Source organism: Quercus robur, chromosome 7 (genome assembly GCF_932294415.1).
Source record: "Quercus robur chromosome 7, dhQueRobu3.1, whole genome shotgun sequence".
Classification (NCBI taxonomy): domain Eukaryota; kingdom Viridiplantae; phylum Streptophyta; class Magnoliopsida; order Fagales; family Fagaceae; genus Quercus; species Quercus robur.
In genome coordinates, this window is record NC_065540.1 from 49,950,220 (window position 1) to 49,967,020 (window position 16,801).

A 16,801-nucleotide genomic window follows, 5' to 3' on the forward strand; every position below is an offset into this window, starting at 1 on the left:
TTTGCAAACTTCTGCTTAGTTAATGACTAAAAGTCGGGGTTTACCAAAAAAAACAAAAAACAAAAAACAAAAAACAAAAAACCTTTAATAAAATGATTTTATTTTTGTTGAGTTGACATTTTGCTTTCATACAAATAGGTCTAATATATTTTACAGATAGACCTAATTATATTGGGGATACTTGAACCTAAGTATCTTGTATATCGTTTATGTAAAATCAATGTCTTACACAATATGAGATTTATATTTATGCGATCTTCACTAGCTACGATACATAAGATACCTGCAAATGTTGTATACCCACTGTGCAGCCCTTATTATGTGTGCAACTGAGCCTGGCTTGCTATATAAATAAAGTGATCACATGCAGTGCACTTGTGCACATGATCAATTTTCGTCCATCACAGTTGACGCAAGTGCAATGGAATGATCAATTTCATCATTTCTCAAATTTCATGAGTCAATAACATCAAATTGATAGTACAAGGAATCTATTTATAAACCCAAACCACAAGGGTCTATGCATTTTTACATTTTTCCCTGTTCAAATTAAAAAAATGTGCAACCCTAGAAAAACGGACCCAAACAAAATTAAGACAAGAAAATCAAAATAGCGTAGGCAATTTGGAGATTGTAGGGAAAAAGGCTGTCAGTTTCATATTGAAATTGAAGAAAAAAGTTCAGATATTTAACAAAAATGCCCAAACAAATATCATTGTTCTAAATAGCCTCAGAAAAGAAAATTCTATAAGAAAACTGTCGATTCAAAATTTATAATACCAGTACACTGAAGAAAAGGCACAAGTCTAACCTTCTATTTAGAGTTACTACTTGGTTAGTTTGAGCTCAAAAACTAGTTCCATTTCATGTGAAAATTCATGAGAAAAAGAAACTGAAAATCATTTCCCTCACAACTTGCACAAGTAGCCAAACAGAATAATTGGTGATGTGGTTTTACAATAGGGATTGCCACATTGAGTTCAAAAACTACTTCAGTTTCATGTGAAAAGAATTAAGGTTGAAACTTAAAACAAAATTGAGAAAAAAAACACTAAACGGATTCCCCTGGGGATGCTTTGAATTTAACAATGCTAGATTGAGTAGATCTCTTTAGAAATTACTTCATTTAACAAGTCTGAAGAGGGAATCACAGCATAATTAATTAACTCAAATGGAGACGATCCCTGTAAGGACTCCACATGAAAGCCCCACTTATAGCTGAACCTAGCTGCACGAGCAACTAAACATGAATAAAATACTTGTACACTAGTTTCCTACAGCATAGCACATAAGATAAACTAGTTTCATCAACTAGATTTGGAGACATTAACTTCTTGACCAGGCCACTTGCATTAAGTGTCAATTTCTTGATACTAATAAAGACTGCCTTATTCCATTCTCAAAATTGGAACAACCTCAAACTCTAAATGATAGATGCATTCATGTCTTGTGACATTAAAGATCACCATAACATATAACTCTTGGATCTTGGATCATATCATTCGTTATATCGACATTGCATATACAGAGATCTCTTAGAACATTTTTAACAAGCTTTTTTGAGTCAACCAACCACAATTATTTCCCGATTACAAGTGTTAAAACAAAAGCCACCATATGATAACCCAAAGCAGAACTAACCAACACTAAATTATGACTTTATCCTGTACATAAGACAAAAAAATAATTCTGCAATTGAAAGAGGATGTGCTATGCAGGTGAAAAATGAATTCCAAGCAAATAATAAAAAGGTGAGTTGAATTACAGAAAAAGATAAGACAAACAAAAGAAAAGGATGAAAGGGAACAAGAGAGAGAGAGAGAGAGAGAGAGAGAGAGAGAGGTTCAATCTGATTTATTAAGAATGAGTTACATAAGTTGAGCAGTATGTGCACTGCTATTTCTACAGGTACTGAACTAAATAAGACCATATAGGAAATTAGTCTAACTGATTGCATAACTATAGGAACCCATCACACAGCAACTGACTGAACTAATCCTAACTGCAATACAACAAGGTTCAATTTAACACAAGTAGCAAATTGGGCTATAACAGATTTTGCTAAGCCAACGTTTATACTAGTCAATCTGTTACTAACCAATTTGTTACTAAAATTAACTAATTGCTAACCAATCCGCAACTAACTAATAGCTATTCTCTAACAGCAATCATTCTACAGATTTCTTTGGCATGTTTGAAGATAAATTCATGTAATTACCTCCTTAATAATAATAATAATAATAATAATAATAATGTCAGTAGTAGATTTAGAGAACTAATAATAATTTCCTATGAAAACTTTTTTATGAAATTGCTCTGAAAATATTGTGCGAATAGCACTATTTTAAAAAAAGAAAAAGAAAAAGAAAAAGAAAAATAACACTAATTTTTTTTAAAAAAAGATTCAATAAAATGTCATAATATTTTCATAATATTTTTTTTAATTGTCATTAATCTTAGTCTAATATTTTTTTAATTAATTAATTTTTTTGACATATGAAATATTTAACACCTTAATTATTGTGAAAAATTTTATGATAATTTATTGTGTTTTAATTTTTATTTTTATAGACAGAATCCCACTGAACCCACTTTTTATTTTTCTTATCTGTTTTTTCCTCATCCACCCGTTTCTTCCCATTCCCATCATCAAATAGTATATTTTTTTCTTCACACCGCAACTTCTGAAAACTAAAAGGGCTGAGCTTTTGGAGTGGAGGAGTCGATACGATGTCGTTCTTGATATAGCGAAGGGGCTTGAGTTTGGATCCCCCTGTGATTCATGGAGATATTAAGCCTAGTAATATCTTGTTGGATCAGGATTTCAAGGCCAAGATTGGAGATTTTGGGCTTGCTAGAGTGAAATCGGAGAGTCAGAATCAGTGTGAGATTACGGTGGAGGATTGGAGGTGAAGAAGGATGGTAATGGAGGAGACTGAGAGCGTGACTACTTTTTCAAGTAAGTACTGATTTCAAGCACATTTTAAAGATGTAATTCTTCCCATAAAAAAAAAAAAAATGTAATTCTTTTAAAAAAAATAAGTACTGACACGCACGGACGGAGCCAGTTTTTCATTTTTTTTCAAAAATAGTAGGTATAATTAGGGTGTATTTAGAATTTGAAGCCAACAAAAATAAAACTTGGCCCCTACAGTTTCTAAAACCAAAAAAGAGCCCAAATAACATCTATAAAAATTAATTCAAATAGCCTAAGTTTATCAATAAACCCATGGTTTAAGCCTTTCAGAAACAAATATAAATATAAAAATAAAAACCAGATTCCAGTCCGTAAAATCTCTTCAAATTTACCCCCCAAAAAAAAAAAACCCTAAAATACCAGTCGAATAGCAAATGAGACTGTGACCGAGTGTGTCTCACAAGTTGCGCCTCCTTTGCTCTGGAAAGTGACGCCACGCCGGCGCCGCCACAAGCATCATATCGCCGTGCCTAGCCCAATCTGCTCTCCTTCTTTTGGTATTTCATATTTTTTTGAAATAGAAATTCACAAATTCGTATCTTTTCCATCATCATCTCCATATATTTTTTAGGTTTCCTCTTCTCTGAATCACTCACTCACTCAAACTGAGCTGAAGAAAAAAAATGTCAATAACCAGGCTGTTGTTTCTCCGACGATGCTTATACAACGACCAAACTCCCAAACTCACTTTCCTCTCCTCCCATTTCCAATCCTTCTCTTCTTCTCCTTTTTCTGATGATCCCATTTCTCTCTCTGTTTCCTCGGAGCTCCTTAACAACCTGAACTCCGACCCGCTTCCGATCTCCGAACGCCTCCACCTCAAGTTCTCTCACATCAACCCAACGCCATCTCTCATCCTCTCCACTCTCAATCTCTCTCCCGAAGCCGGCCGTACAGTCCTCGGCTTCCACCAATGGCTCCTCTCGAACCCTAACTTCACTCACTCCGACGAAACTGTGTCGTTCTTCGTCGACTACTTCGGCCGCCGCAAGGACTTCAAGGCCATCAACGAGCTCCTCTCCTCTTCTCGTCTCTCGCCGTCGCTCGGCCCTAAAACCCTGCATGCCGCCATTGATAGGTTGGTCCGAGCAGGAAGGCCTGCCGATACGGTGTCGTTTTTTGAAAAAATGGAGCGAGAATACGGCCTTAAACGCGATCGCGAGTCGCTCACTCTGGTCGTCGAGAAGCTTTGTGAAAATGGTTTTGCTAGTCATGCGGAGAGGATGGTGAAGAATTTGGCGAATGAGTTTTTCCCTGATGAGAAGATTTGTGATTTGTTGGTGAAAGCTTGGTGTGTGGATGGGAAGCTTGATGAAGCTAAGAGACTTGCTGGGGAAATGTATAGGGGAGGGTTTGAGATTGGTGTTTCTGCGTATAATGCGATTCTTGATTGTGTTTGTAAGCTTTGTAGGGACAAGGATCCGTTTAGGCTTGATTCAGAGGCGGAAAAGGTTTTGGTTGAGATGGATGTTCATGGGGTTCCTAGAAATGTGGAGACTTTCAATGTGTTGATTGGGAACTTGTGTAAGTTGAGGAGGACCGAGGAGGCAATGAAGTTGTTTCATAGGATGGGGGAATGGGGTTGTTATCCGGATGATACCACGTTTCTCATGTTGATTCGGAGTTTGTATCAGGCTGCGAGGGTGGGAGAAGGTGATGAAATGATTGATAGAATGAGGTCCGCAGGTTTTGTGAGTAAGCTTGATAAGAAAGCCTATTATGGGTTCTTGAAGATTTTGTGTGGGATTGAGAGGATTGATCATGCTATGAGTGTTTTCAAGAAGATGAAGGAGGATGGGTGCGAACCCGGGATCAAGACTTATGATTTGTTGATGGGGAAGTTGTGTGCTCATAGTCGTGTGGATAGGGCCAATGCGCTTTTTAATGAGGCGAAGAAGAGAGGGGTGCCGGTGGAGCCTAAAGCTTATATGGTGGACCCAAGATTTGCGAAGAAAAAGAAGGTGAGGGTTGTGAAGAGTAGTGTGAAGAAGAGGGAGACGTTGCCGGAGAAGATGGCTAGGAAGAGGAGACGACTTAAGCAAATTAGATTGAGTTTTGTGAAGAAACCGAAGGGAATGATGCGACGTGCCTTCTGAGATCGTTTGTAATTTTATTTTAGCACACCTTGTTGGAATTTTTGCTAGTGGTATGAAAATGGTGATCAGAGTTGATCATTTGTTTTTTTATTATTTCTGTTCTTTTAATTTTGTCTTGCTGTTTTTATTTTATTGTTAATGATGCTAGAAATAAAAGTTTTTGTCACAGACGAGTAGTCATTGTTCTGCTTATTGCAAGCAAACAAGCTTATTAGGATTTTTAGCTCTTTTGTTGAACTATCTTTAAATCCTTTGTAGAAACTACTGGAATGCACTTGAGTTGCATAACCTATAAAATTTTGGGTGACCTTATATTCAGTTGGCAAGAAACAGCGATCAGTTAATGCAACTTTTTTCTTTACAGATTTACTATTTTCGGGGTGGGCTAATTCTGTGTGACAGGCACTTTAGATTGCATGAATGAGTTCTTATCTTTATCTTTTTTAGTCACATTAGGTTCAACTTGAAGTCAACCTACTTATCTTCTCTGTAGTGATTGTTATGTGAATAATACTGATCACTAGTAGTTTTCCAGAATACTCTGTCAAAACTGCTAATTTTAAATAGCCTAGGACCAGTTCTATTACGGTGGAATGGTCATTAATGGTTTCTTGTTCCAAATGTTGGGTATGAATCATGTGTTTGGTATGTATTATACTTCATAAGTTCTGTTTATGACACTGCCTGGGTGGCAATGGTCCCTTGCCCAAATTCCCCACCGGGCTTCCTTTTTTCCTCAGTGTGTAAATTGGTTATTGCATAATCAACACTGTGATGATTCATGGGGTCTTCTTGATTGTGACCCCTTTTTAGTTAAAGATGCTCTCTTATCTACCTTAGCATGTATCCTTCCACTAATGCAATGCGGTGTTGGTGAAAAACAAATGAACAGTGGTCTGCCTTATTTGTAGATGGTGAAGAGCCGATTAAACAACCTATCATATCAGCCCCAGAGGTCCTTGATACAACTGGGGCTAGAGATACTTTTACTGCAGCATTTGTTGTGGCTCTTGTGGAGGGCAAGTCCAGAAATGAATGCTTAAAATTTGCTGGCATACTTGCAACATTATTCCCTATTTATCAATAAATATGTTCCTTAGAACATTGCTTATCATAATTCACTGCTTTTTTTTTAAACAGCTGCAGCTGCTTCTCTTTGGTTTCAAGTGAAGGGATCTCTTCCTAGCATGCCTGATAGGAAATCAGTTTTGGCTCTTCGTCAGTCTCATTAAGGTTGCATAAAAACCAGAGGCCAACTTTTGTCTTTGCTACTGTTGAGTTTTTATTTTTACCCATAGTTCTCATTGGCGCTTGATGGAACTGTACTTTTTAAGGACTCATTGGCGTTTTTCTTTCTTCTTCACACTCTTCTCTGGAAATAATATTTTTCTGATTTTCCTTGTTTATTGTCTGTCTGATATATATGGTTTGCATTGTATGCAGCTTGCCCACTCTCTTATTTTTCTGGACCACATAAACTAACAGGGATTACATATTATTGTATTAAATGGGATGGTAGATTTGTATTGAGTTATATTTTATCCAAAATTTTAAAATAAAATAAAATAAAAAAACTTTTTTCAAGGGTTTTACGCTGTTGAAACTTAGAGATGATTTGGAAATGTAGGAACCAAGTTGTTCATGAAAGAAGTGTGTTTTATGTTGAAGATCTTATCTGAAATTTGGTCAAAGTTTTCAATGAACATTGGAGCTGTTGAAAAACCAGAACAGTCTCGCCCTCAAGCGCAAGGTTATTGATTTGGCAAAAACCAGCCCAAGATCAGTTAAAGATGAATTGTGATGCAGCTGTTGGGACAGAGCTCTCATATGTAGCAGTGGTAGTTAGAGATTGGAGAGGGACGTTGGTTTTTGCTTTATTAAAAAAGGTGAATACCAAGGTCCCTGTCCAAGCGGAAGCTGAAGCTTTTCTATGGGCAGTGCAGCTAGCAAGCCAAATGCATTTTAAGAAGGTGATAATTGATGGTGAAAAAAAAAAGGAAAATTGAAAAATAGGGCTAGAATTCTCTCACCTTCTCTTTTGAAAACCCCTCAATTCCTTTATTTGAATCCCAAATACCTGAGATTTTACATCATCAAAGAAATTGCAATCCGCGAGAGGGTATGGGCTGAACCTTAGGCTGCCATCACAGCAGAAGAAGAAGCATCAGCAGCAGAAGTCAACAAAGCTGCCTCGCCCACCTGCCTTTGGGTTTAACAACGATGATGAGGATGATGTGGAGAGTGATATTTCTCGGCAAGCTAGCAAGAAACAAGTCCCTCAAGGACAACTGAGGAACAGCAGAAGAAAGCCCTCAAAGAAGACCCCACTGTTTTTGATTATGACGGAGTTTATGATGACACGAAACTGAAAGCCATTCAACCTCGAGTTCAAGATCGTCAAGACAGAATGGTAAAATATTTATATATCAACATTATTCTATAATTTACTGAAAAAACATTTTGATTTTTATTGAAAATTTTCCCAGAATGTAATTTATACGTACTGCATAAATATAGAAATGATTTTCTGTATGTTGATATCAATTTCTCTATGTTTAAGGGTAATAGAACAATTATAGAACTTTAAGTTTGAAAGGGAAAAATTTATAAGACTGCTATACAACCAGCTATGCTTGTATGGTACTGAATGTTGGGTTGTTAAGAAGTAACATATTCGTAAAATGTGTGTAGCTGAAATGAGTATGTTAACATAGTTTAAAGGTAATAGAGTGATTCTAAAACTTAAGGAAAAATTTCATGAGACTGCTATAGAACAAGCTTTGCTCTTATGGTGTCGAATGTTGGGTTGTTAAGAAGTAAGATATTCGAAAATGGGTGTATTTGAAATGAGAATGTTAATATGGATAAATGAGAAATAGACGAAAAGATAGGATTTGAGATGAGAAAATTCACATAAAAGGGTAGCACATATCGATGAAAAGATGAGAGTGTTGATTTTTTTTTTGGACAAGTAATATGAATCATATTAGGTGCCGTTTGGATTCAGCGTTTTCCGCTGAATCCAAGCTGCGTTTTTCCCCTTTTTTTTTTTTTTTTTTCTTTTTTCCTCACTTCACGTGTTCCAGGGACAATGAGCACTGTAGCACACTGTAGCAGTACTGTTTATCACTGTTCATGCACTAAAAAATATTAAAAATGGGTCCCACGATACTATTCACACATTTAAAATTTATTTTGCTACAGTACTTTCAGTTTTTAGTTTTCAGTTTCAGCAACAATAAGCTCAATCCAAACGGACCCTTAATCATGAAGAAAAAACCAAAACAGCAAAAACAAGGTGGTCATGATGGTGAACACAAAAAACAGCAACAAAAACAACAAAGATATGAAAAGCAAGTTGATTGAAATGGTTTGGTCATGTTTAGAGAAGGGCGACTGATGCACTAGTAAGAAAGAATGGGTTGAACCAAGTTGAAGGAACGGAAAAAGGACATTTCAATTAAGGAAGTATCGGAGTATGACTTCAGATAAGGTCTTGTCATTTACATGTTAATGAATTAACTTTAGTAGTAGAGAAGCCATCATATTCAATGGAATAGAAGTGCTAATGTGCTCTATATGGATGTAGAATTCTGTTAGAAAAATGGTTCATCGGTTATGTGCATGTTGCAATCTTGATTTTTCTTTCCCAAGTTCTTATACTTAAAATAAATTATTTATATGATGAAAATTGGAGCATCTATTTTTAGTTTTGTTTGTCTTTCCATAGATTTGGTTAAATAGTGTTTATAATTAAAGCATGCTTGTTTCTATTGCAGCCAAGATATATTCAGCTACTGAAAGAAAAAACAAAAGAACAAGAGAAATACCGTGAGGTAGTGTATTAGAGAAAATTTGCGAAAGAGAGAAGCCAAGATGACCACCTCTATGCAGACAAGGACAAATTTGTGACGAGTGCTTACAAAAAGAAACTTGAAGAGCAGAGAATATGGATGGAGGAAGAACGTTGCGTGAACTTCGAGAGGCACAGGATTATGTATGTATAACTTTTGCCTGGTCTTGTATTTATCCAACTCCACTTGTGTTCGACTTATCATGGTTGTTGTTTTACATTACTTTACATGTGATTAACTGAAAATTGCTAGTTTAGATTATACATTTATTTCTTGCATGCTTATGTCCTATATTAATTCTTTACTGCACATTGACATTTTCTTTAATGACTTTTCTATTTCAACTTGGCATATTATTTAGAATGACACATAAAGGTAGTTTAATAGGTGAATTCCAATGTGATGACTGCACCTAGGATGCACGGACACTTCATTTGTGGTGCTGTACCCGTGTCATATCCGTGTTGTACCTATCTCGTAACGGTGTCTTATTTGCCATATCATGTTATAATTTTTTAGAAATTGCCTATGTCGCCATATCGTACCCGTACCCGTGTTTGTGTCCGTGCATCCTAGGACTACACTTAATGCAACTTGACATTCATTTCTAAAATCAAATATTTGTTTTGTTTAAGTTTCTAGAGCTTGTACAAAGTCAGGAGTCATTAAATCCAGTCAGGACAAGGAGTTTCATGCATTAAGTTTTGGCAGCAAGTTGGTGGGACATTTCCCTTTTTCTTCTCCCCTTTTTTTTGGGAGAAAAGGGATTCCCTAATTCTCTCAGTTCCTTGTAAAGCAGCTTCCACTATTGGGTATAATTTTAGTTAATCCGTTCTCAATTGGATTGTTCTATTTGAAGAACTGCATCAGAGAGGTTTTCTGTGGTTCTTTTTTTGAAAGGAATTTGCTAATGTAAATTTCCCAGCTCTTTGGTGGTTATTAGCTATGTTTAAAAGTTTTTCCTTTTAAGTGTCATTTAAAAAAAAAAAATTCCTTCAAGTGTCTCGTTTGCACATTTATAATTTTTGATTCCATTCCACCAGGGTCCAACAGGGGATTTTAATCCTAATTCTTAAGTTTATCCTTAGGCCTTTGGTATCATTCATGCCTTACTCATCTATGAGACAGATGAGTGGGAAAATGCAGTATCATGAATTTTTCCTTGAAAGGCATCCTCTGTTGATGAATCAATTTGAAGCCTCTGATTCCCCAAGTTTTTTGATTGTGAATGTCTTGATTATGGTTTGAAAACTCAATGGGTCCATTTGTAACTTACCAATAAAGTAATGTCTTAGGCTTCTGGCAAACTAGTATAAGTTAGAGCCAGTGTTTGGTTAAGAGTTCTGTTTTGGCTAGTTATGGCCTAGACTGGTTTGGATTGGGTTGTGTCACATAATTAGAGGACGAGGCACTAGTCAGAAAGAAGAAAATGAAGGGTTGGTGCCGGTTGGTGTTAGCTTAATGTGGCAGCTTGGTTTGATTTAGTGACTCCAATACCTTTCCTGTTCGCATGTAACCTTAACTTTGATAAAATCAGGCGGCTTTAGGAAGGTTTCTGGTTACCTAAGAAAGATTAGCCTAAACACCGCAGATGGATCTAGAGAGGTGCATTCACCTTATAATTCAGCCCTTAAGATGATTGTAACAAAGAGGGTAAACAAAGCAAACATGTATGAGTGTCAGCCAGAGGCAAGAACAGAAGTGTACAATCAGTATTACTTGACAAGTCTACAATGAGGGCAAGAACAGAAGGCACTCTCAAGGGTCCTTAAAGACCATTGGAGGTTTACATAAGTCTTGTAAAATGCTCTGTGCAGCAGTTTGGAACACATGCACTGGTTGCTGCTGCTGTTTGAATGTTTCTGAAGAATATTTGAGAAGAGAATTCAAAAACATTTGTATGATATTTCATCCATCTTTTGGGAGGAGCTGAAAATCTGATACAATCCTCAGCCAATATATTCCTCATGTATAGGAGAGTTAGTTACAAGAAATAGATAATATTCTTGACAATGACAGTTGGTGGGGATGCCAAGAGCCTTGTAGTTCAACTGGTTGGCACCACCTTGTGTTTTTAAAACATTCATGGTTCAAATCTCCCTCCCTTGTAGTAACTATTGAATTTTCAAAAAAGAAAAAATGACGGTTGGTGGGGAAAACTCATTAGTGACACCCTGCCACAGGGATTTCTAGACTCTTATAGAAGAGCACAATATAATTTTTAATTTTTTTTTTGGATAAGTAATTAAACTTCATTAAAAAAATTGGAAGAATGTATGCAGGTGGTATACCAGAGTTATAAAAAAGTAAAACAAAAATGGAAAGAAGAATAAAAGAGCAACAACAGAAAAGTTCAAAGCCTTTGTATCAACGGCAAAGGCATAAAGACTCTAAAAACTACATTAAGGAGTACATAGAAGGGGTATGAGACTGTGATGCCCCTTCGAAGAGTCTTCAAGAAGAGAAACTTAATATTAGGCAGAGAATGCTCCTTTCCCTTAAACGTGCATTGATTATGCTCCCTCCATATACACCACATAAGACATGCTGCGCTGCCCTCCAAACTTTTACATATCTTCGAACTCCCCTTACTCCATCCCAAGATTTCAGCATGGTGTCAACAGAATTTGGCATAACCCAGTTAGTCCCAACTAGGCAAGTTATGAATGCCCACAGATCATGTACAAAAGGACAATGCAGCAGCAAATGATTAACAGATTCCCCATCGACAAAGACTCCAATCTGCCAAAAGGAAACCCCTCCTCCGCAGGTTGTCTGTCATCAAAATTTTGCCTAGGGTGACCTCCCAAACATAAAAAGAAACTCTAGGAGGCGAAAGAGACTTTCATATACACTTTCAAAGAAACAGGGAAGTAACCTCAACGCTTGCTTGCAGCACCCTCTAGTAGCTCCTGTATTTAGGCTGCAATAAGTACTGGTGTTCCTGTCATCTTGGATGCTGGGGGAATGGATGCACTGTTCCCACAAGAATTATTAGATTTTATTGATATTTTAAGCCCAAATGAAAGTGAACTTGGTCATTTAACAGGAATGGCAACTGAAAGCTTTGAACAGATTACTCAAGCTGTGGTGAAATGCCATAAAATGGTGAGTTTTGTTACATCCAAAATGATCATTATCGCTAAAGGCTTTGTGCCTTATCCATTATAAATACAACTTTTACAGCAATAAATTGATTTAAATAAATAAAATAGAAAAAAAAAAAATACAGCATATTTGGACATCCTTTAGAAATTTGATAGATCCATTTTGGTATTTACATTTATCTCGCACACATGATCACAGTAACCACACACAAGAATACATTCATAACATCAATGGAGATCAGCGGAGGATGAGCAGCCATCAATTAGGTACTTTTTGAATGTTGGGAACAGGTCTATTCATATAGTCCCATACTATTTTGGCTACTCAGTTGTGGTCAATCTCCTTTTCTTGGATAGCCTTATTTTTAGCAGATATGATCTGGTTATTGAAGTATATTTTGGGCCATTGAATTTCCAAGTTGTGCAAATGTGCCCCTAGGAGGCGCTCCAGCCATTCTAAGGAATTGAGTACAGAATCTTTTCGTAGTGCATGAGACTTTACACATGTGTGTGTTTATTTTCTTCTTTCATAACATGTTTGGATTTCTTCCTGTCTAGTTAAATGTACCGTCTATCTTAAATATATTTGGTATACTTGGACCCTTTTTGGGTTTTCTTCTTTCTTCATAAATATTAAGCAAAATGATTCAACTGTGCTTAGATATTGGTAGATTCAAGAGGATCAATAATAGAATGAATTTGGACAAGCATCAGATAACCGTGCACTACATGTGCATCTGCTATTGGTGCCATCATATTCTTTTTTTTTTTTTTTTTTTGCTAAATGGTACCAGACTTCTATTAAAAATGTATTCTTTCAGGGTGTTAAGCAAGTCCTTGTGAAACTCGGGGCCAAAGGGTCTGCCTTATCTGTTGAAGCTGAAGAGCCAATTAAACAACCTCTCATATCAGCCCCAAAGGTCCTCGATACCACTGGGGCTAGAGTTACTTTTACTGCAGCATTTATTGTGGCTCTTGTGGAGGGCAAGTCCAGAAATGAAAGCTTGAAATTTTCTGGTATACTTGCAACATTATTCCCTATTTATCAATAAATATGTTCCTTAGAACATTGCTTATCATAATTCTCTGCTTTTTTTTTAAACAGCTGCAGCTGCTTCTCTGTGTTCAAGTGAAGGGAGCTCTTCCTAGCATGCCTGATAGGAAATCAGTTTTGGCTCTTCTTCAATCTCATTAAGGTTGCTTTTGTATTATGCTAGGTGGATACCATAAGCAGTCATCATGCATATAACTAAAAACCAGAGGCCAACTTCTGTCTTTGCTACTGTTGAGTTTTTATTTTTACCCATAGTTCTCATTGGCGCTTGATGGAACTATATTTTCTGTACTTTTTAAAGACTCGTCGGCCTTTTTCTTTCTTCTTCCCCCTCCCCTCTAGAAATAATATTTTTCTGATTTTCCTTATTTATTGTCTGTCTGACATATATGGTCTGCATTGTATGCAGCTTGCCCATTCTCTTATTTTTGTGGGCCACATAAACTAACAGGGATTACATATTGGGCAAGGATTTGCTGCAAACTAAGTTGCAGCAACTCCTGTAAAATGCATACGTGTCAGTGCCTCAAATAGACCAAATTTGGTGAAAAATTCAATCTTGACATGGGAAAAAAAAAGAGCCTGGACAAGTGTCTATTAGAGGCATTGACACATGTGCATTTTTGCAAGAGTTGCTACAACTTAGTTTGTAGCAAATCCTTGTGCTTACATATTATTGTATTAAATGAGATGGTAAATTTGTATTGAGTTCTATTTTATCCAAATTTAAAAAAAAAAAAAAAAAAAATACACAACTTATTTCAACGGTTTTAAATTGTTGAAACTTAGAGATGATTTGGAAATGTAGGAACTAAGTTGTTCACGAAGGAAGAGTGTTTTATGTTGAAGTTGAAGATCTTATCAGAAGTTTGGTCAAAGTTTTCAATGAACATTGAAGCTGTATAAAAACCAGAACAGTCTCGCCTTCAAGCGCAAGATTATCGATATGGCAAAAACCAGCCCAAGATCAGTTAAAGATGAATTGTGATGCTGCTGTTGGGATGGAGAACTCATATGTAGCAGTGGTAGTTAGAGATTGGAGAGGTACATTGGTTTTCGCTTTATCAAAAAAAGTGAATACCAAGGTCCCTGTCCAAGCGGAAGCCAAAGCTTTTCTATGGGCGGTGCAGCCAGCAAGCCAAATGCATTTTAAGAAGGTGATAATTGAGGTTGATACAAAGAATTGTGTTCAAGCAGTGACCAACTGCTCAATATCAGTGCATTGGAGAATTGCTAACTTTGTTGATGAAGTCAAATTGCTTTCAGTAAAGCTTTGACAAGCTGGAGTTTATGTGGGTGTATAGGAATTGCTTATGAGGCTGCTCATGTCTTGGCAAAGTGGTCTCTATCAAACTCCTGTCCTAACTATTTTGTTGATTGGCTGGGTCCTCCCCTTTTTGTTAATGTTATTAGTAAGAAAGAACAGCCTAGGTATGGTCGAGTTTGAATGGGGCGTTTTCTTGTATTTTCTTTGTTGTCTTTTCCTTTGTTGGCAATAGAATTTTTATTCAATCAAAAAAAAAAAAAGTTCAACCTGAAGCCAACATACTTAATTTCAGGTTGGATTTAGGTTGATCAGGTCAAGCTTGACCAAATTTGGACCAGTTATAATCTCATTCTACCTGTGGAGCTATAATAATAATCTGTCCTTCTCAGCTTCTGGTTGGAATTTGCTCGCTCCGGTTATAGCAGTTTTGTTAATTTAATCAGTGAAGCAGTAATCCTTTTTTAAATGTCTGACCGCTAGGGTGGTCTGTTGTGCCCTTTGGTAGGATTTAAATTTTAAAGTGGCTGCTTTTCAGGTCCTGATTCATTCTCTTCTTTTCACTCGACTAATGCTAGTAAGTTTCCTGAAATAAGGTGACGGCTATTTTGAGATTGATAATCAAATGTAGGATCATGTCTATTTTTTTAGTGCCATCATAACATTGTTTTTACTGCATGTAAGGAGTTTATGTCAAAAAATTGAAATTTCTTAGAAAATGCAATGCAAAGAGGATCAACAACAACAACAAAGAAGCTTAAGTCCCAAATTTTTGGGGAATATAGAGGAAACCCACCTTAAAAATGCAGTGCCAAATTACTTCGAAGAACCTTAGCAGATTCCTTTATGGCTTTACCACCAAGTTAAATGTTTCTGCACGGTCATTTCTACAACAAAATTGTAGATCTCTTTAACTGCAGGATATGCGTCTTCTATGGTTTGTTGCTATGAACGAGGATGGTGTCTTTCTTTGACATCTTAAATAGGTTCATGTTAAGCAGATCAAACTGCCCCTAGAGCTGCTCAGGTAAAAAGTATTTTGTTGATGTATTCACAGGATTCATCGGTTTTGCACTCAATGCAGCAAGTGCAGAGATGAACATGCCTGAGGGACGGTGCCACACGCATACATACGCACACTGCATCTTCAATAGGACCTGATTATTGTTTTTGCACTAAACAGCAATGGGATGTACTACCTATAATAAAAACCGTGACCAGCCTCTTCAAACAAACTTCTTTGGATTTAGATTAAATGAAGGATTATTACAAAAGCAATCAATTTATTGCTAAGCAGTATGCACGTGGCTTGTGTTGCTAAAGACCTCGATCAGTGTATATTTGGTACTAGCTTATAAGCCATTTTTTAGTTTTTTATTTTTTCATTTTTATATACAATTTTTTAAAACTTTACTTTTTCCATATTTTCAGTAAAAAAATTTCAATAAAAAACTAAATAAAGTTGTTCCCTAATCCCTTGATGTTAAAGATATTATGGCCAAAAGCCTAACCTTGTTGTAGGCCCAACTACAAGTAGATCAAGCAAATTAGTCCCAAGGTTAGTCGGTTCTTTACTATATAAACTCTACATTGAATTCATTATAAAGTATTAAATTATATAACAAAGATTTAATTGTACAAGAATTTTCATAATGGATGTAAGCTATTAGAATGAATTACGTGAAATTCATAGTTTTGCTTTTTTTTTCTTTTCTCTATTTCAATCACTCAATAACTTTAGTACTCTCACATAGTCACATTGATAGTCATGTTTAGAATTTTTTTTTTTTTTTAGAGAAATACCATTTCAAAACTACCCTCTTTAATTTATATATATATATATATATATATATAATTTGATAGTTGAGGTGATTTAAATTCTTAATGCCTCCATTAATAATATTAGAAGATTTCGATTGAACAATAAGATTCTTGGCCATTGCCATCTTTAATTTAAAGAATATTGAATTTTCAAATAAAATAGGAGTAAGTTAATAAAATGATTACCATTTGTCTATTAACCATTTTTTTTTTAATAAAAAAGAGTATTTTTTTTGAAAGAGATTTTATATGGTCACAACAAAATCTCATAATATTTTCATATTAAATTAAAGTGTGAGCCCAAATTAAAATTAAAAAAAAAAAAAAAAGATTATATCCATCCTACCACGACATCTCAAAAAAAAAAAAACTTTTGCTAAATTGTTTTGAAATTTGGTTATGTTTCTTAGATTTTTTTTTCTAAAAGATATAAAGTTATTCTAGGAACTCAACAAAATTTAACAATATTGTCAATAGTTTATCCCAAGTCAAAATAAAATAAAATTACACTTAAGCCTATAACATCTCAAAACAAGTTTGTTGTAAAAGTATTATGAGATTTTTATAAAATTTGATTCTTGCTATGGAATTTGAAAACAAAATAGCTGGCGGCAAAATTGTTTGAACA

General features: G+C 35.7%; 1 protein-coding gene and 1 long non-coding RNA gene across 6 annotated transcripts in view; one reads left to right on the forward strand and one right to left on the reverse strand.

Annotated features, from left to right (window-relative positions):
• The first annotated feature begins 3,041 nt into the window (after positions 1 to 3,041).
• Positions 3,042 to 16,801, forward strand: part of LOC126693785 (pentatricopeptide repeat-containing protein PNM1, mitochondrial) — a 33,954-nt gene continuing 20,194 nt past the window's right edge. The window contains exons 1-7 of one of the 5 annotated variants that reach the window (XM_050389910.1): positions 3,043 to 5,123; positions 6,214 to 6,306; positions 6,701 to 7,483; positions 8,853 to 9,070; positions 12,856 to 13,051; positions 13,140 to 13,230; positions 13,897 to 14,536. In XM_050389910.1, the coding sequence (XP_050245867.1) occupies positions 3,601 to 5,073 (1,473 nt within the window). In that variant the 5' untranslated portion in view covers positions 3,043 to 3,600 and the 3' untranslated portion in view covers positions 5,074 to 5,123; positions 6,214 to 6,306; positions 6,701 to 7,483; ... (2 more) ...; positions 13,140 to 13,230; positions 13,897 to 14,536. Of the gene's footprint in view, positions 5,124 to 6,213; positions 6,307 to 6,700; positions 7,484 to 8,852; positions 9,071 to 12,855; positions 13,052 to 13,139; positions 13,461 to 13,896; positions 14,537 to 16,801 lie in introns of those variants that run through there. The other 4 variants (XM_050389909.1, XM_050389911.1, XM_050389912.1 and 1 more) reach the window with 4 other exon arrangements.
• Positions 11,665 to 16,801, reverse strand: part of LOC126693787 (uncharacterized) — a 59,086-nt gene continuing 53,949 nt past the window's right edge. Inside the window, exon 3 of the long non-coding RNA XR_007645531.1 lies at positions 11,665 to 11,730. This is a non-coding gene — a long non-coding RNA (uncharacterized LOC126693787). The remainder of the gene's footprint in view (positions 11,731 to 16,801) is intronic.